This window comes from Eumetopias jubatus, unplaced genomic scaffold (genome assembly GCF_037043125.1).
Source record: "Eumetopias jubatus isolate StellerSeaLion01/CBP00866 unplaced genomic scaffold, mEumJub1_p1.0 scaffold_10, whole genome shotgun sequence".
Taxonomy (NCBI): domain Eukaryota; kingdom Metazoa; phylum Chordata; class Mammalia; order Carnivora; family Otariidae; genus Eumetopias; species Eumetopias jubatus.
Window position 1 is genome coordinate 57,140,800 of NW_028274816.1, and position 18,265 is coordinate 57,159,064.

At 59.9% G+C, this 18,265-nt stretch overlaps 2 protein-coding genes across 2 annotated transcripts; both read left to right on the top strand.

Annotated features, from left to right (window-relative positions):
• Positions 1 to 208: 208 nt before the first annotated feature.
• Positions 209 to 4,520, top strand: KCNJ14 (potassium inwardly rectifying channel subfamily J member 14). The gene is made up of 2 exons (XM_028096761.2): positions 209 to 910; positions 2,654 to 4,520. Exons 1-2 carry the CDS (start codon positions 209 to 211, stop codon positions 3,248 to 3,250), a joined length of 1,299 nt encoding a protein of 432 aa, XP_027952562.1. The 3' UTR covers positions 3,251 to 4,520.
• Positions 4,521 to 6,789: 2,269 nt separating this feature from the next.
• CYTH2 (cytohesin 2) lies at positions 6,790 to 15,241 on the top strand. Its single transcript, XM_088027708.1, has 12 exons — positions 6,790 to 6,990; positions 7,828 to 7,975; positions 8,065 to 8,131; positions 9,177 to 9,295; positions 10,339 to 10,419; positions 10,918 to 11,030; positions 11,116 to 11,264; positions 11,731 to 11,842; positions 13,761 to 13,837; positions 14,541 to 14,612; positions 14,712 to 14,866; positions 14,966 to 15,241. Exons 1-12 carry the CDS (start codon positions 6,972 to 6,974, stop codon positions 15,051 to 15,053), a joined length of 1,200 nt encoding a protein of 399 aa, XP_087883834.1. The 5' UTR covers positions 6,790 to 6,971; the 3' UTR covers positions 15,054 to 15,241.
• The last annotated feature ends 3,024 nt before the right edge of the window (positions 15,242 to 18,265 follow it).

Genomic DNA, 18,265 nt, shown 5'->3' on the forward strand with positions numbered 1-18,265 from the left:
TCATTGTCCTCGATGCCGCACTGTTCCGACTTTCAGGGTGAGTAATACGCCGCCCATTTGCCAGATGAGTCCACCGCGGCCCAGGGAGCACGCCTGGCTGAGGAGCCCACCGTTCCCGGCACCCCTGACGTTGCTGCCTGTCTCTCATCTCCGCAGGTTCGGGGCGCCCGCCCCCCACTAGGCCAAGTGGAGGGGGTGCCCCCGCCCAATGGGCCTGGCCAGGGCCCTGCGCCGCCTTAGCGGCGCCCTGGAGCCAGGGGAGGGCCGCGCCGGCGATGAGGAGGAGGCCGGGCCGGGGCTGTGCCGCAACGGGTGGGCGCCGTCTCCGGCGGGGCGGCGCCGCGGGCGCTTCGTCAAGAAGGACGGGCACTGCAACGTGCGCTTCGTGAACCTGGGCGGCCAGGGCGCGCGCTACCTGAGCGACCTGTTCACCACGTGCGTGGACGTGCGCTGGCGCTGGATGTGCCTGCTCTTCTCCTGCTCCTTCCTCGCCTCCTGGCTGCTCTTCGGCCTGGCCTTCTGGCTCATCGCCTCGCTGCACGGCGACCTGGCCGCGCCGCCGCCGCCGGCGCCCTGCTTCTCGCAGGTGGCCAGCTTCCTGGCCGCCTTCCTCTTCGCGCTCGAGACGCAGACGTCCATCGGCTATGGCGTGCGCAGCGTCACCGAGGAGTGCCCGGCCGCCGTGGCCGCCGTGGTGCTGCAGTGCATCGCCGGCTGCGTGCTCGACGCCTTCGTCGTGGGCGCCATCATGGCCAAGATGGCCAAGCCCAAGAAGCGCAACGAGACGCTCGTGTTCAGCGAGAACGCCGTCGTGGCGCTGCGCGATCGCCGCCTCTGCCTCATGTGGCGCGTCGGCAACCTCCGCCGCAGCCACCTGGTCGAGGCCCACGTGCGGGCTCAGTTGCTGCAGGTGCGGGCCGCCGGTCTGGAAAGGCCCGGCCGGGGCAGGAGGGAGGGACCCGTCGCGGGGGGCAATGGTGGGAGACGTAGGCCTGAGGGTGGGGTGTGCGGCGGGCCTGGCCGGCGCGTGGACTACAATTCCCAGCAGTCTCGCGGGCAGGGAACCCTGTCGCTCCCTCCCCCCTTTGTGGACTGAGGCTCCTTCCTGGATCAGTTGTAGGAGATGGAAACCCAAGAGAGCTGTCTGTGACCAGTGCCAACTGGAGACCTTGGCTTGAAACAGATCTTGAGACATAAAGAGGTTCCTGTGGCTTGAGGACGGGCCCCCAGTGGGGTTGTGGGTTATCTAGACCTGAGAAGGCCGCATCTGTCGTGTAAAGGCTCTAAACTACAATTCCCAGAAGCCTCTGTGGGCAGGGAAAGTATCCCCGAGGGATGGTCTGAGCCAATGATGCAGTTTGTGGGTGGTGTAAACCATGGCTCGGGTTGTCAGTTACCAGCCCACACAGCGGTACCGAGAGTGGCCTGTGACTTGAGGCCAGGCCCCTTTGGGGTTGTGGGAGATGTAAGCCCAAGGATGGGGTGCAGGTCCCATCTGCAGAAGAGCTGTGGAACGCAATTCTCCGTGGCCTCTGGGCACGGGGTCCTGCAGCATTTGCGGGAGACTTCATTCCCCGTATCGGTGGCCCAGTTGGCCCCACCAGCCTCCTGCTCAGGGGAGTACAGGGCCGGAAAACACCCTTGAATTGTACCTTACCGCCAAAACAAACAAACAAACAAACAAACAAACAAACAACAAAACAGCCACGACCCCCATTGGCGCCTGGGGTAGCAGCTCCCTCTGGTGCCCTGAGGGAGGCGCCCTAGTGGTTCTCTAGAATTGTAAAACGGCCCAAATTCTAGGGCAGTAGTTGTCCTGGCCCAAGTAAAGACACTTAAGAACCCTGGGTGAGTTTGGACTTTGGTGAGAATGGTGGTGAGAACTACAACTCCCAGCAGCATCTGGGGGCTCCTGGATTCATGAGAGGGAGAGATACTCTCTCTCCCAGAAGTCTGTGGGGGCGCTGACATGGTTTGGAAGGTTGGGCATGGAAAACCAATGGGGGGAGGTGGGGGGAAACTACCAATACCTGGCCTGAGGACTGCATTGTCCCCTCCCACACACACATACACACCTACACTCACACACACACACACACACACACACACGCACACACGTACAATGGGACAGAGGGGCTTGTAGTTGGGTTGGGGGATAGATAAGCCAGGGGCTAGCCTGAGGCTGTGGTAGAATACGGAGTGTGGGACCTAGGTTGTCATCCTTATTTATAGCTCAGTGGCCATATACTGAAAACCATTCTTCTGTGCCTCTCTTCCTTCTCCAATTGCTGCTTGGACGTTACTCCTACCTTCTGTTGTCTCTTTAACTTCGTCCCTGCTTTGCTGATTTCTGTGACTCGATACCAATATCATTCTGCCCCTCTGTCCCCTCTCTTTCTCTCTTGCATTTCTATCCCCAAACCCTTTGAGTCTCTGTATCTCTGGTTCTGTCCCCCCCTTTCTCTGGACCTCCATGCTCCTCTCTCTGGGCCTCCATTCCCCTCTCTCTGGGTCCATGTTCTCACCCCACCACCCCTGCCTGTTTCTGCTCTCCCCTTCTTTGGCATCTCCGTTCCTTTATCTCGTCATCTCTGTCTCCATCCATCTCTGTGCTCCCTGCTGGCTGTCGTTGGCCCCTCCCCTCTTGCTGCAGCCTCGTGTGACCCCGGAGGGTGAGTACATACCACTGGATCATCAGGATGTGGACGTGGGCTTTGATGGTGGCACCGATCGAATCTTCCTTGTGTCTCCCATCACCATCGTGCACGAGATCGACTCTGCCAGTCCTCTGTATGAACTAGGACGTGCTGAGCTGGCCCGAGCTGACTTTGAGCTGGTGGTCATTCTCGAAGGCATGGTGGAGGCCACGGCCATGACCACACAGTGTCGCTCCTCCTACCTCCCTGGTGAGCTGCTCTGGGGCCATCGTTTTGAGCCAGTCCTCTTCCAGCGTGGCTCCCAGTACGAGGTTGACTATCGCCACTTCCACCGCACTTATGAGGTCCCAGGGACACCGGTCTGCAGCGCCAAGGAGTTGGATGAACAGGCAGAGCGGGCTTCCCACAGCCCCAAGTCTAGTTTCCCTGGCTCTCTGGCTGCATTTTGTTATGAGAATGAACTTGCACTGAGCTGCTGCCAGGAGGAAGAGGAGGAAGAGGAGGCCAAGGAGGGAGATGGGGTGGAGGCAGAAGATGGGACTGCGAGCCCCCAAGTACTCACACCAACCCTGGCACTGACCCTGCCCCCATGACGCCCAGCTGGTGTCTCCCTATTTGTACCCCCTTCCCAGAGATAGCAAGATGGAGAGTTAGGGCCCTCTCCTGGGATGGGGGCAGGCGTTTCCCAAGCCCGACAGGCCTGCTGGGTAAATTATTAGCTGGTGAAGTTCTGCCATGCCTAGTGGACCCACCACAGACACACTGGATCTTAATTCCTCTGCGGTCCATGCTCCCTCCCAAGACCCCTTTATCAGCCTGATTCCTGAGTCTCCCCAGAGCTGAGGGATCCAGAATTCTGGACCACCCAAGAGGCAAGGACTGGTGGTTCTAGATTCCTCTAACGTGGCTGGGTGGGTTTGTCGAGCAGGGTTAGGAATCAGTGGTATATACTGTCTCCAGGGACAGCAACAGAGATTAAGAGTTTGCAGGTCTGGGTTGACCTAAGATTCAAGGGACTGTTGCTTCTCGACTCAGCTAACCAAGTAGCAAATCATTTTTTTCTAGACCACGTAAGGAGGGAGGGTTATGGAATGCCCCAAGAATTCAAGACTATCTTTATTAACCAATGACAAAGATTGTTGACTGCAGGTCAAGAAAAGACCTTGTGGTTCCAGAAGACCCAAGAGTTAAGATTCTGTGAATCTAGATTGACCACAGAGGCAAGCACTGGTGGTTCTAGAACACATTGAAGCTAGAGTGTTGAGCTACTGAGGAAATGAAATAGTCATGTTTCTAGAATGCACAAAACAGAAGAGTGTCTGTGGGTCTGGAAGGGTGACAGTGACAGCTTGGGAGTTCTTGATATTAGATACCTCCAGACCACTGGCTGTAGAACATCAAACCAAAGGGATAATCAATACTTCCTTATGATCCATGGGGTTTGTTTTTTGTTTTTTTTTTTTTAAGTGCCATTCTAGAATGTCCAAAGGAATCAGGATTCTGTGGCTCTAGATTGATCACAGAGTCAAGGAAGGAGTGGAGATGCTAGATGGCTGAGATTTGCCGGTTCTGGTTTGCCCAATGGAGTTGAGAATCTCGATGATTCTTTGTGGTTCTGTAATGCCAAAAGGAATCAAGGCTCCAGGGATCAAGGGTTGTCCATTATTAAAACCTGGGAAGTCTAATCAGCTCCTAGAACTTGGCAGTTCTAGGGAGGTGGACTTGGGACTTGATCGACAGCATTTCTGGGCTGACCTAGAAAGGGAGGGCCCACGCAAGACCCTGTGGGTAACAGGGCTGGTTGTTGGGCAAGGGAAGGAGAGGCCCAAGGCTGATGAGTCTATGATGCTCTGGAATCCTACACCTAGCAATGTGTCTCTTTCTTAAAGATGTTATACATATGTGTATTGTATATATATACGATATAAATACAGATATCTATCTATATTTTCCTGTGGTTCATACAAAAGGGTTAGAAACTGAGCTTGAGCTAATTGGAATAGAGTCATTTACGAGGATCCAGGAAGCTTTGCTCTGAATCCCAACTCTGCCGCAAATTACTGCGTGGTTTTGGGCATATCTTTCCCCTCCTTCTTCCCTCAATTTCCCCTTCTGTAAAAATGGGGCACTGGAAACTTGAAGTTCTCCAAGGACCCTGCCACTAGGATGATTCCTCGCTTCGCTGTGAAGAGGAGAGCTGGGGGTGGGGGTGAGGGTCCTATAGATTTCCCAGCTCTCCCTGGTGCTGGAATGCATGGCCTTCCAGGGGCAGCTGGGACGGGAGACACTCTCGGAGGCCAGCTGTGAACTTGGATGTGTGAACAACATGGCAGGCAAGGGGTAGTGTGGGCTGTGGCCAAGGGCTAGAATCCCCACCCCCACCCCCACCCCCACCCCGCACCGGTCCAGCTTAGGGGGCCGGGAAAGGAAAACGTAGCTCTGAATGTCAGGTGAAAGTATGTGTTCAGCGGGAGAATTGTGCCCCAGATTAAATCAGTGGGAGCCCCTGGGTGATGTGTCTGTGAGTGTGCTTCTGGGGCATGGTCTGTCACGCCTGTCCTCCAACCCCCACCATACTGCTATCTAACCAAGTGCCCAGCAGGCTGGGAGCCAACTGCAGAAGGAGCCAGTGCCAGGGAGGAGGACACATTCCCACCTGTGTCCCAGGACTGCGGGCAGGCACTGACATTGCCCATTAGCTTGCCCCAGGGCAGCAGCAACCCAGGTCCCCGCATCTGGCTTCCCTACCTCCCTTTATCCTTCAAAATCCCCACTTAATAACCGGATGGGATTAATTAGCTAGTTTTTCTCCCAGTGCAGGTGTCCGGGGGTAGGGACGGGGGTAATGGAAACACATGGAGAAGGATGTTAAGTTGCGGATGAAGGGACAGGAAGAGGGTTCTGTTTGGAAAGAAAGAGAGTGGGGCAAAGCTGGTACAGCCTAGCTTCCCACTGGGAAGGACAAGGCCTGGGCCGCTCGTAAAGGTCAGGGAGGGGATTAAGAGGCTCCGTGTCTAATCTGTCAGCTTAACCAGGTCCTGGCCCTGAGTGTGTCCCCCACCCGCCTCGCCCAGGGACAGCAAATGAGGACAAGGCCCAGACACCACCTGAGACCCAGTTAGGGACCCGCCCATGACAGGGATGCCCAGGTACTCCATCCCGGCCAGCGGGCCGGCACTTGCTTTTTCCGCAAGGGATGGAAATGAGAGGCTGGGGCGGAGCAGGGTGGGGAGACTCCGAGAGGAGGGAGGAGTTTAAGAAGAGCGGGGACCTGAACTGAGGGGAGTTACAGAGGAGGGGAGGGACTTTGAGAGCGAGGAAGGAACCAGAGAGGTGGAAGGATGTTGAGTAAAGGGAGTTGTTATAGGGGGAGGATGCTAAACTGAGGGGGAGGGGCTTGAAGGAGAGGGGGAGGAGCCTGAGAGGCAGACGGCGCCAGGGAGGCGGAGCCTTCACTATATTTGGCCTTCCCCTAATGTCCCATTCTCCATGACAGACCCCCCCCATAGCGTAGAAAGAGTAAGTCTTTTGTTTCACCGCTCCTTGACTCTCAAGAGGCTGAAGTGGACGGGAAAGTCCTGAGAGGGGTTAAGGAAAGGATCTGGAGATCAGAGGGGCCAGTACCGGAAGGACAGAGGCCAAAAGACGGGCCAAAGCTGCTCCCAGTTGCCTGGCAACCGGGGCGGTCAAAAGCCTGCTTGGCCAGCCAAGGAGGTGTGGCTCCCGGAAACAGCAGCCGGTTGTGGCACCGCCCCCTGGCAACGAGACTAACAGAGTACCGCTCCCCAGCAACCTATTCCTAGAGGCGGGGCTGGATTGGACTAGCAGCCGCCCAGTGCCCTTGCGCAGGCGCAATCCTCTCTGCTCGCGCCTTGTCCCACCTCCACGCAACTCCTTTCCGAGCCTTCTCATTGGCGGGCACACCAGCCAAATGCCATCTTTTGTTTCGGAGGCGGGGCCCGGCTCCCTGGCCGCACTCCGATTGGCCCCACAGGCCGTCTTACCTCCGGCCGGACAGTGCTACGTCTGCTCCTTGTGTGCCTATTGGCCCTGGAGGACGATCCTTCGGGTCGGGGGCGGAGCAGACGAGAGGGCCCTCCGTGGATTGGACGGTGTCAAAACGAGGGGCGGTCCCTATTGGCGGGGCGGTTGGGAGGCGAAGGGAGAGTCTTTTCAGCGCTGAGGACTGGCGCTGAGGAGGCGGCGGTGGCTCCCGGGGCGTTTGAGCGGGCTCATCCGAGCCCGCGGGCCAACGCGGATCCAGGCCCGACCGGCGGGACCGCCCCGGACTCCCCGCGGGCCTTCCTAGCCGCCATGGAGGACGGTGTCTATGGTAGGTCAGGGAGGGGCGGGGCCGGCTGGGAGCGGATGGAGCGTTTCGACCCCAATATTCCGCCGCGAACATCCCTCCCGGCGCGCGCCGCGCGGAGCCTTTCGGCCCCGTCGTCGCCTAGCTTTTGTGGGGCGCGGGACGGGCTTCCGGCGGGGCCCGAGAGCAGGGCGTTCCAGGCCATTGTTTGGGCCGAGCCTGTTTCCGGTGGCGGCGGGAGGGGGCGGGATGGAGCGGTGGAGGCGAGGCCGGGGCGGAACCATTCCCGCTGGAAGGGCCGGGCGAGCCCAGTGCCTGCTGGGAGCCGGGAGGGGGGCTTCTGGGGCGCTTGGGTGGGGAGAGATCTTGGGGGCTGCAGAGATCCCGCTAAGGCGGGGGCGGGGGCCTTCGATGCCCCGCCCCCAATCCCAACTCTTACGAGCTGTCCACAGCTTTCCCTGCCGTAGTTACTTTTCACGGACCCAGGAGTCCCGACACCCAAGCTCCCAGTTACCTCGCCGGGAATGGAGGCAGAAAAGCAAGGCCTCAGCCCCCTTCCAAGTAATGGACCCACCAGTTCGGGCTCCCAGCCCCCTTTTCCCTCAAACTCAGGAGTCCTGACCCCTAGCCTCCCCCTGCTCCCCCAGGACTTAAGAGGCCACATCCGCAGCCCTTCCTCCCCTGGGTTGAGGAATCTAGACCCCCAGCCTCTTCTTCCAGCAGACAGTGGAGGCCCAACCCTCATCCTCACCCTCCCCTGCAACCTAGTCCTGCCCGCTCCAGCCCTGTCCTCCCCCAGATTGCAGGAATCCAGGCTCCCAGTCCCCAGAACTGACCTCCAACCCCTGACCCTACCCTCAGAGCCCCCAGACCTGACTCCGGAGGAGCGGATGGAGCTGGAGAACATCCGGCGGCGGAAGCAAGAGCTGCTGGTGGAGATCCAGCGCCTTCGGGAGGAGCTCAGTGAAGCCATGAGCGAGGTGGAGGGTCTGGAGGCCAATGAGGGCAGGTGAGGGCTGAGGTGGGGAACTTGGGGGTAATGGGGCCAGGCCAGGGATGCCCAGGCATTGAGCCTCCATCTCCTGCTCTCTCCTGCAGTAAGACCTTGCAGCGGAACCGAAAGATGGCAATGGGCAGGAAGAAGTTCAACATGGATCCCAAGAAGGTGCTTGGGCCACAGGGCTGGGATCCATCAGGCCGATTTTCAGGCCTGGGGGTGGGCGGGGTGGGGTGGGGTGGGGGTCTGGCACCTTTAGGTTCCAGAAGTGTGCTAGTTAAAGATCTACTTAAGGCGGACAGACGTGCTCCTAATCCCCAGATTCAGATATAGGCTGTCCATTTGTTCTCTGAACGCTCGCCAAGCGTTCTGCCTTCCTGATCTTTGCGCGTGCTGTGTCCTCTGCCTGGGAGCCTCTCTTCCCCTTTCTGTTCATATTTCTGGACCCTCTTGTGGGGCCACCTAGGGGCTCAGGAGGAGCTCGAGTCTGGTCGGGAACACGGATGGTGACATGCGCAAAGGAGGTTTGACCAGGGCCACTTCAGAGAGCTCCCAGGGCTGTGGACCCTCACGGTGGGAGCCTTGTAAAGTTAGGGAGGGCTTCCTTGAGGAGAGGACAGTCAGGTCCGGTTTGAAGGACGAGTCCATGTTCACCAGGTGGAGAAAGATGTTTGTTCATTCGGTCATTCCCCTTCTCTGAGGCCCTCGCAGGCTTGCCCCTGTGCTAGGCAGCGCTGGAGCCCCAGAGAGGACTTGACCTTACCTTGCCCTCGGCGAGCCCCAAGACGTGGATACCACACTCCAGAGTCAGATGTGGCTTTCATGACACAGGGCGAGCCAGAGAACACCCTATCCAGCGTGAGGCTTGGTCCTCACAGCCCTTGATGTACTGCTGTCTGCGAACAGTTTCTGATGTTATTCCTCTAGCCCAAAGCAGTTGTAGTTTGTCAGACATTCAACAAACTCATTGGGCTCCTGTTCCTTGCGGGACCCTGCTCTTGATGCTTGACTAACCAGGCAAAGGCAGAGGGCACAGTAGGTGCAAAGGCTCTGAGGTGGGAGGGACGGCATTTAAGGACCTGGGTGAAGCCTGAAAACAAAACCTGGCCGGTTCTGCTGAGGGCGGGGGTGGGTGTGGATGCTGAGGTCCCTGGGGAGGTGGGGGGCGGGGCTTTCTGGCTGTCAGGGCTGAGACCCGGCCCCCACCCACCAGGGGATCCAGTTTTTGGTGGAGAATGAACTTCTACAGAACACACCTGAGGAGATCGCCCGCTTCCTGTACAAGGGCGAGGGCCTGAACAAGACAGCCATCGGGGATTACCTGGGGGAGAGGTGAGATCCCAGCTCCCATAGTCCCCTGCGCCCAGCTCCTGCCCTTAACTGCCAACTTCCTCTCCCGAGGAGAGGCCCTGATAGACCAGCCTTCTGACTGGACTGTGACAGAATGGACCAATGGAGGGGTCCATGGAAGCCTGAACTTGGGGCTCTCTGATCATCTAGGGGGCATGGGAATCTCCTGTGGACACCTGGAAAGTCGGGGCCCATCCACTTAGGTCTGGAGACAGCAGAGAACAGCTGTGAGCATTTTGGGGGTGTGAGAATCGTGTAGACGACTGGCATGCATGGGAACTACATGGACATCTAGGGAGTATGAGCATTGTCAGGGAGCACGGGGACCCCTGGATGTCTGGGGCATGAGGATTGTCTGTGGACATTTGGGGTACTTAGGGATTTGTGGACATTGGGGGTGATCTGAACATGTGAGGTGCACAGGACTATCGGGATGTCTGGGTTGCTTAGGGATTGTGTGGACATCTGGGATGTGTGGAACTTTCTGGACATCTGGCTTGTGTCAGGACTGTCTGGTCACCTGGGGATTGTGGGGACATCTGGGGTGCACGGGGATTGTTTCAGGAGCCTCTGGGGTATGTGGGGGACTGCCTGGACATCGTGGGGAGGTGGTAGCCCTCTGTGGATGTCCAGGGACCATCTGGGGACAGCTGGTGTTGTGGGGATTGTTTTGTGAACAACTGGGGTGCGGGGGGACTGCCTGGGGGTAGATGGGGACCATTTCTGGACATCTGCAGAACCTGGGGGTTATCAGGGAGGTGAGAGCAGGTAGAGCACGTTTGCCGTGTTTCTCTTGACGACAAAGGTTCAGCGAGACCAGGGATGATCTTGCAGCAGATGGTCTTCCCAAGAGCATGTTCTGAGTCCTCCTGTCCCGGGGCCAGGCCTGTGATGGGGCCAGGCTCAAATTTTCACCGGCTCCAGAGGCAGCCCCTCTGCCCCCAGCGTTCCCTTCCTGTCCACTCCCACCTCAGCCTCCCCAGACTCCCTCCTGTGCGTGACTCTGTCTCTGTCCACCCTTCCAGGGAAGAGCTGAACCTGGCAGTGCTTCATGCCTTTGTGGATCTGCACGAGTTTACTGACCTCAATCTGGTGCAGGCCCTCAGGTAAGAGGGATGGGGTTGGAAGGGCAGGGATGTACCTGCCAGGGCTGTCTTTACAACCCCCGAACCCCTTCTCAGAATAAAAACAAAACAAAAACTAGGGACTCGATTGTCTCATGGAACGCAGAAGTCCGTGGTAGGGCCTGCTTCAGGCATAGCTGTATCCAGGTGTTCAAATGGTGTCAGAAGGTCAATTTTCTCGCTCTTTGGTTTGTGCTTGCCACGATGTTGGCATTGCTCTCTCTAGAGCCTCCTTTTGTGTGGCAAAAGAAGTCCCTGGCAGACTTGTTTAGGAAACTTGAAAGAAAGAAAGAGGTTTTTTTTCTGTATAAATCCACCCAAAGTCCCACGGCCAGTGCTTGTGGGTCAGCTTGGATCCACACCCGAGACAACTGCTGAGGCCTCGAGGCTGTTACTGGCTGGCTCCTGACACAGGGACCGAGAGCGGGGAGGGAGGTTCTGCCAGTCCTGGCGCCCACCCCCAGCTCCTCTCTAACGCAGGCAGTTTCTCTGGAGCTTTCGCCTCCCCGGAGAGGCCCAGAAGATTGACCGGATGATGGAGGCCTTTGCCCAGCGGTATTGCCTGTGCAACCCCGGGGTCTTCCAGTCCACAGGTGGGGGCCCGGACTCCTGGGGCCTGGGAAGGAGGGGCCAGGGGCCCACCTGCCTGTGTCATCACCACCTGACTGTCTGATGCAGACACGTGCTACGTGCTGTCCTTCGCCGTGATCATGCTGAACACCAGCCTTCACAATCCCAACGTCCGGGACAAGCCAGGCCTGGAGCGCTTCGTGGCCATGAACCGGGGCATCAACGAGGGTGGGGACCTGCCCGAGGAGCTGCTCAGGGTCAGGCCCCCTCTTCCCCTCCCTGCAGCCCCCGCCCCCCAGCGCCGTCCCTCTCCGTGCCCTGGGCCCTCCTCCCCGTGGGTCTCCCGCTGCCCGAGCTGGCTAGTGCGGTCATGCCACCCTGTCTGTTTCTTTTCTCTTACTTTACTCCGGGGCCTACCTCAGTCTTCATCTCTCTGTTTCTCTTTTCTGTCTCTCTCTGGCCCTCTGGCTTTTTTTGGGATCTCGGTCTGTCTGATTCTCCGTCTGTCCATCTCTCTCGAGAACCTTGCAGGCCGCTGCAACTCTGCATCTTTTCTTCCTCTCTTCCTCTCTCTGCTCCCCGGGGCTCCCTCCACCCTTCTGCCTCCTCCCAGGGCTGCTCCTCCCGTGGTCCCATTGCTTCCCTGGCTGTTGGAGCGCCCCCGCCACACCCCGGGAGGGTCCCTGGGGCCTGGAGTTGCTGACTGCACCTTCGCCCCCCCAGAACCTCTACGACAGCATCCGAAATGAGCCCTTCAAGATTCCTGAGGATGATGGGAATGACCTGACCCACACCTTCTTCAACCCGGATCGGGAGGGCTGGCTCCTTAAGCTGGGTACGTCCCCTCCTGACCCCGCTGGCTGCCTCTGCAGGGGGAAGTTAGGGAGCCCCGGGCTCTGGACTTGGCTGCCATGTGCACCTGCTGTATGATCTTAGGCAAATGATTTGATGATCTCTCTCAACCTCAAGTTGCCACATCAGCAAAGTGGGGCTGAAAACAAGATTGGGCCTGTGTGCTGGGCCCGAGCACGGGCACAGAGGAGGGGCCCCATAAATACCCGTAGGCATAGGGTAGGTGTTAGGGAGCACTGACTAAATGCCAGGCTCTGTGCTTATGAATGCAGAGTCCCCGGCTGGTATGGAATGGGTGGGGTGGGGCCGATCCCCCCACAAACACGGAGCGCCGGCAGATTCCGGAGAAGTTAGCAGGGGTCAAGTAGGTGCCCCTTTTGTAGGGGTTGTCTGAGGTTTGGAGGGGTTCTCATCTGTGGCTTCACGGGAGAGATTCACCGGGGTGTTTTTAAAACCCTGATGGCCAAGTCACAGACTCACAAAGCCAGGATTTCTGGGGCAGGATGGGCTGTCAGTCGTGTTGAAAGCTCCCCGGCCGCCTTCTGGGGCAGAGCCGAGGTTGCAAGCTGCTGGCTGGGGGCCCTGCGCCGTAATGGTAGGTGCCATGGGAGTGCTCGTTGCGGCCTTTGAGCGGAGAGGCAGTGGGTGGCTTGGAGGGGGGCGGGGGGAAGATGCCTGCTTCAGCTCCAAGGGGAGGCAGATGGGTTGGGGGACGCTTCGATTCTGTGGAGGCCTCTGGTGCCCCGAGCCGGGAGAGGGCAGGAAAGCGGGCTTGCCGGCAGACCTTTCCATCTGTGGGGATGCTTCCCATTTCCCGGAGGAGGACACCGAGGCTCAGTCACTGTTCAGTAGTCCCCGGGCAGGGGCGGCCTTGGCCCCGGATCTCTGACCGAGTGCAGCTTTCCACTCTGTGCGGTCAGAGAGAGAGGCACCTCTTCCTTCAAATGCTGAGGCGTAGCAGAGGGTGGGTGGAGGCCGTGTTCGCAGAGATACTTAAGGAAAGCCATTCTTGCTGTCACGGTCTGATCCTGCAGGAACTACAAGAGACCCCAGAGCAGGTCGCTTTGAAGCAGGAGGGTGTGGGCGCAAGTGGGTTTGCGGACTGGGGTCCAGAGAGGGCAAGAGGTGGTCCTGAGGTCACCCAGCCACCTCGGGCCAAGCAGCCGGGGGGGGTTTGTCTTCTCCCTTTGGGATGACCTGCAGGGGAGAGACCTCTTCCCCGTGGCAGTGGGGGGCCCTCCTGGCCGAGAACCTGTCCTGGGGTCGGGGGGGGGGGGGGGGGGGAGCGGGCTGGAGCCGGGCACTGATCTGCGGCCTCCCCGGGAGGGAGAGGGTCATGTCGATGTAACTGGTTTTCTTCCTTCTCTTTCCCCCTCCCTCTCTCTCCATCTCTGCGTGTTCCTCTCTGCTCTTTCCGTGTCCGTCCCACCCCCTGTGCTTTCCTGCCCTTGCCCACCCTGTTTCTGTTGCCTGCGGCTTCTGGGGGCACCCCATTCTTCTGCCTTCCCCTCTCCTCGCCTGGTCCTGCCTGCTTTCTCGCTGTCTGCCCCAGGAGGTAGGTACGCTGCCCGTCCTTGCTGCCCGGCCTGACATCAGGGGAGGGGGCTGCCCCAGCCTCGGGCCCACAGGAGGGGGCTGGGGACTTGGACTCTAGCGGGGGGCCCCACCGGGCTGACAGACAGGCTTAGAAAGCGTGCAGCCCCACGCCGGGGGCGGGCGGGCTCCTGGGGCCCAGAAAACCGCCTGTCCCTGCTTGTCTCTCTTCCCACGCACCGCTTTGCCCTAGACCCCGCCAGCCCCGCCTTCCCTGCGCTCGCTCCGCCTGTCAGTCCCCTCCCTGTCCTCCCAGAGGCCCTGTCCCCCTGTTGAGCCCAGGCCCCCTCCCACCCCTTCCCTTTCAGGGGGCCGGGTGAAGACGTGGAAGCGGCGCTGGTTTATCCTCACAGACAACTGCCTCTACTATTTTGAGTACACCACGGTGAGGGCAGGGCTGGGCTTCGCTCTGGGGCGCTGGGAGGAGGGGCTGGGGGTCAGGTGCCTGGGGTCTGAGGGAGGAGGGCCTGAGGGCCGGGACTTCTGGGTCTGGGTCTGAGGGAGGAGGGGGCTGGGGGCTGGGACTCCCGGGTCTGAGGGAGGAGGGGCTGGGGGCCTGGACTCCTGGGTCTGAGGGAGGAGGAGCTGGGGGCCGGGACTCCCGGGTCTGAGGGAGGAGGGGCTGGGGGCCGGGACTCCCGGGTCTGAGGGAGGAGGGGCTGGGGGCCGGGACTCCCGGGTCTGAGGGAGGAGGGGCTGGGGGCCTGGACTCCCGGGTCTGAGGGAGGAGGGGCTGGGGGCCGGGACTCCCGGGTCTGAGGGAGGAGGGGCTGGGGGCCGGGACTCCCGGGTCTGAGGGAGGAGGGGGCTGGGGGCAGGACTCCCGGGTCTGAGGGAGGAGGAACTGGGGGCCTGGACTCCCGGGTCTGAGGGAGGAGGGGCTGGGGGCCTGGACTCCCGGGTCTGAGGGAGGAGGGGCTGGGGCCAGAACTCCCGGGTCTGACGGAGGAGGGCTGCATCACTGCACTAGGACTGCTGTGACAAAGTACCACGAATCGGTGGCTCAAGCCACAGATGTTGCTGGGGTTCCGGAGGAGGGGCTGGGCGAGGACTGGGGAGTCTGAGTTCTTTCCCACGTGTTGTTTCAGGACAAGGAACCCCGTGGAATTATCCCCCTGGAGAATCTGAGCATCCGAGAAGTGGATGACCCCCGAAAACCGGTAAGACCCTCTCCGTACCCCTGCCTGCTGCGGTGGGGGGCTGCCTCTGGTCCCGGGGCCGCTCCTACCCGCCATTCCTCTGCTCTCGTGTCTCCCCAGAACTGCTTTGAGCTTTACATCCCCAACAACAAGGGGCAGCTCATCAAAGCCTGTAAAACCGAGGCGGACGGCCGGGTGGTTGAGGGGAACCACATGGTGTACCGGATCTCGGCCCCGACCCAGGAGGAGAAGGAGGAATGGATCAAGTCCATCCAGTGAGCGCAGGCTCCGGGGCCCTCGGGGCGGGGGGGGTGGGGGTGGGGGGCGGGGCCTGGGCTCCTTGGCCCTCACCCTGGAACCTTCCCCTTGTGCAGGGCAGCCGTGAGTGTGGACCCCTTCTATGAGATGCTGGCAGCGAGGAAGAAGCGGATTTCTGTCAAGAAGAAGCAGGAGCAGCCCTGACCCCCCGCCCCCCAACCCCATTATTTATTACGGAGCTGCCCCACCCGGGTGGCCGGACCCCTGGGCCCCGGGGCTGTGGATCCTGGTTCTCCAATCCTGGTTCTCTGTTGGAAAATTCACCACCTCTAGCTCCTCTCTCGTTATTTGTAATTAACACACTGTTGGTAATCTTATTAATTATTTAACCACTCGCGGCCTGGGACCCCTCCTTTCTCGGGGTTGACAGGGCTGAGGTGCCTGGCATAGCCGCCTGGGCTGCCCGTATGTGAGCGGGGCCAGGAGCCAGCGGCCTGTGCTGCGGGCTGTCCCCATGCGTGATGGAAGGATGCCGGCGGAGGCTGCAGCCGAGCGGGGGCCTCCCACGTCCGTCCCTTCGGGTTTCATCCCGAGCCCGCGGGGCTGGAGTAAGGAAGACGTTCGATGTGGCAGCGGTTGGTGTGGAGTTAGAATTGCATGGCATTGAGCGTGCGGGTGGGCAGAGGTTCTGGGGCGAGGCCTAGCATTCATTCCAGACACGACTTGACAGCCAGGAACCGGGCAGGTGCCGGTCCAGCCCCTGCTGCTCTCACGCGGCTCGTGGGCCGGGAGGGGTGGCAGATAGTAGCTGATGGGGTTGCGAGCTGGGCCGGTGCTTTGAGCGTGAAAACTGGAGCCGATGGAGCTGTGGGGGGGACCTACTCGGGGAGCACATGGGGCGGACGAGCCCGGAAAAGAGAAGGCGGAAGGCCTTGCCGCTGGGCTGTCCCTGGGGCTCGGCAAGAGGTAGCTGGTGTCGGGGGGGGGTTGGGGACCGTGGGGCCATCCGGCCCGTTTCTCAGCCACCAGCGGCGGGTCGTCTGGGGGACGTTTTACACCAAGCAAGGATAGCTCTGGGAAGCCGCGGTATGTCTCCTGTCCTGGGAATCAGCCTCTGAAGTGTGCGGTCCGCTTCCCTTGAGGGCGAAGGCTTGAGGGGTGGGGTACCCCTGAGCCCCAGGTCCAGGTCTGTTCCCCTTGGCCCTCCGGCTGGGGATATGCTTGGCGTCCCTGAAGAACAAAGGCACAGAGACCCTGAGGGGGTGGGTTGGCAGGGTGGGAGACCCCGTGTCGCTCGCCTACGCCCAAATCTGCAGTGCAGACTTGAGTGTGAGAAACCAGGACTTTGGGCAGGCCCCAGGACCAGCCGGGACCTGGAAGCCTGCCCCCACGGGGGCAGGGGTGCCCTGTTGCACTTCCTCCCTCCCACATGCTGTGTCTTCAAAGGGTCGAACCCCTAATTGAGTGCTCCTGGTGGTGTGGGAATCCTGGGCCTTGGGCCTGGCTCTGCCCCGGGCCACAGGCATTCGCCTGCTCCGAGCAACCGCCCCCTCTCCCGGAGTGCTGTGGCAACACTGCCATCCTCAAAGGCGGCGCTCCTCTCCCCGCAAGACCCTTGGTCTACAATTCCCAGCGGGCTGTGCAGCTCACCAGTGTCGCCGCTTGCCTGCCCCGTCCACGGGAGAACCAGTCTCGAGGCTTCCCCTCCTGGGAGTTGTAGTTTCCCAAGGCTCCGGTGTGGGGTTTGCCTTAGCCCGGTGTGCATGTTGGGGAAAGAGGCCCTGGCCACTTCACCCCCCAGGCCCTGATGGGATACGGAGTTCCCAAATGAGGCAGTGGGATTCTCTATTCCAAACTTCCCAGGGAAATGGGGGTCATCAGCCCAAGGAGAAATGAGGTCTCTGGGTAAATAGAGGGTCCCACCACTCCTGCCCTCCTCCAGGGAGTGAACCCATAGGTACTGAGTGCCCACTAGCGGGGGAAGTAGTTGGCATTGCAGGCACAGGGAACAGCCTGAGCAGAGGCAGGAAAAGGCTTGGTGTGTTGGAGTAACAGAGGTCAGGCTTGTGTCCTGTACGGTGTGACTGAGGAGGAAAGTTGGTAAGACGTGGGAGTCAGAGGGATACATACGCCTGATCATTTGGAGCCCAATCCGCCATGGTAGGGACTTTGGATGTATTTTTAGTTCATGGAAGCCATCCAAGGGTGCGGAGAAGGCAAATGACGTATTTGGATGGAGGCTGTAGGAGGGGCCTCTGGCTGCTGCAAGGGAATAATTTGGTAAGGAGGGGGGAAGCTGCAGGGAGGGGAGTTAAGTCTCTGTGCAGTTTTACCCTGGGGCTGAGGCGGTGGAGAGAAGTGGACCCGCGAAGAGGAGCCCGCAGGATTTACGGAGTGCTGGACCAACTCTGGGATTCTGGCTTGAGCAACTGGTGAATGGCAATGCCATTTATCAGGACGGTCAGAGAGGGAATTGTGGGGGTGGGGCTTGGTGGCTCTGGTTTGGCCAACTTAAGCTGGAATTGCCTGTGGGACGTTCAAACCAGACTCGTCACCTCAAAGTTGTCCTTCAGTTTTGCCCCAAATCCATCTCCTCCCCAAAGACTGAGAATTCTAGCTCCCACCTCTCCCAGGACCCCAAATCCCCAGGCTCCTTGTTACAGGTTGAGTTGTATTGGCCTGAAATCAGTATGTTGAAGTCCTAACCCCCGGTACCCCAGAACGTGGTCTTATTCAGAAATCGGATCATTGCCGATAATCAGGGGAGATGAGGTCATTAATGTGGGCACTAATCCAATGTGGCCAGGGTCCTTATGCAAAGAGAAATTTTGGACCCACAGACACACACACACACGGGGAGAAAGCTTGTGAAGGCAAAGGCAGAGATTGGGGTGATGCTTCTACACACTAAGGAGCACCAAAGATTGCCAGCCGACCACCGGAAGTGAGGCGAGTTCTGTAGCAGAGTCTCCCTCACAGCCTCAGAAGGAACCGATCCTTGATCTTGGATTCTAGCCTCCAGAGCTGAGGTGCTGTCTGTGGCTTAAGCCATCTGACTTGTGGTACTTCGTTAACGGCAGCCCTCGTGAACTAATAATTCAGCCGTCCTCCCTCAGACCCAGGGGTCCAGGCCCCCAGCCCCTCCTCCCTCAGACCCAGAGGTCCTGCCCCCAGCACCTCCTCCCTCAGACCCAGGAGTCCAGCCCCCAGCCCCTCCTCCCGCAGACCCAGGGGTCCAGGCCCCCAGCCCCCTCTTCCCTGAGACCCAGGAGTCCAGCCCCCAGCCCCTCCTCCCGCAGACCCAGGGGTCCAGGCCCCCAGCCCCTCCTCCCTCAGACCTAGAGGTCCTGCCCCCGGCACCTCCTCCCTCAGACCCAGGAGTCCAGCCCCCCCGGCCCCCTCCTCCCTCGGACCCA

Coding starts and splice junctions, on each gene's coding strand:
- CYTH2 (XM_088027708.1), top strand. Junction 13,838..14,540: donor ACTATTTTGAGTACACCACG/GTGAGGGCAGGG, acceptor GTGTTGTTTCAG/GACAAGGAACCCCGTGGAAT. Junction 14,613..14,711: donor TGGATGACCCCCGAAAACCG/GTAAGACCCTCT, acceptor GTGTCTCCCCAG/AACTGCTTTGAGCTTTACAT.
- KCNJ14 (XM_028096761.2), top strand. CDS start 209: ATGGGCCTGGCCAGGGCCCTGCGCCGCCTTAGCGGCGCCCTGGAGCCA. Junction 911..2,653: donor TGCGGGCTCAGTTGCTGCAG/GTGCGGGCCGCC, acceptor CTCTTGCTGCAG/CCTCGTGTGACCCCGGAGGG.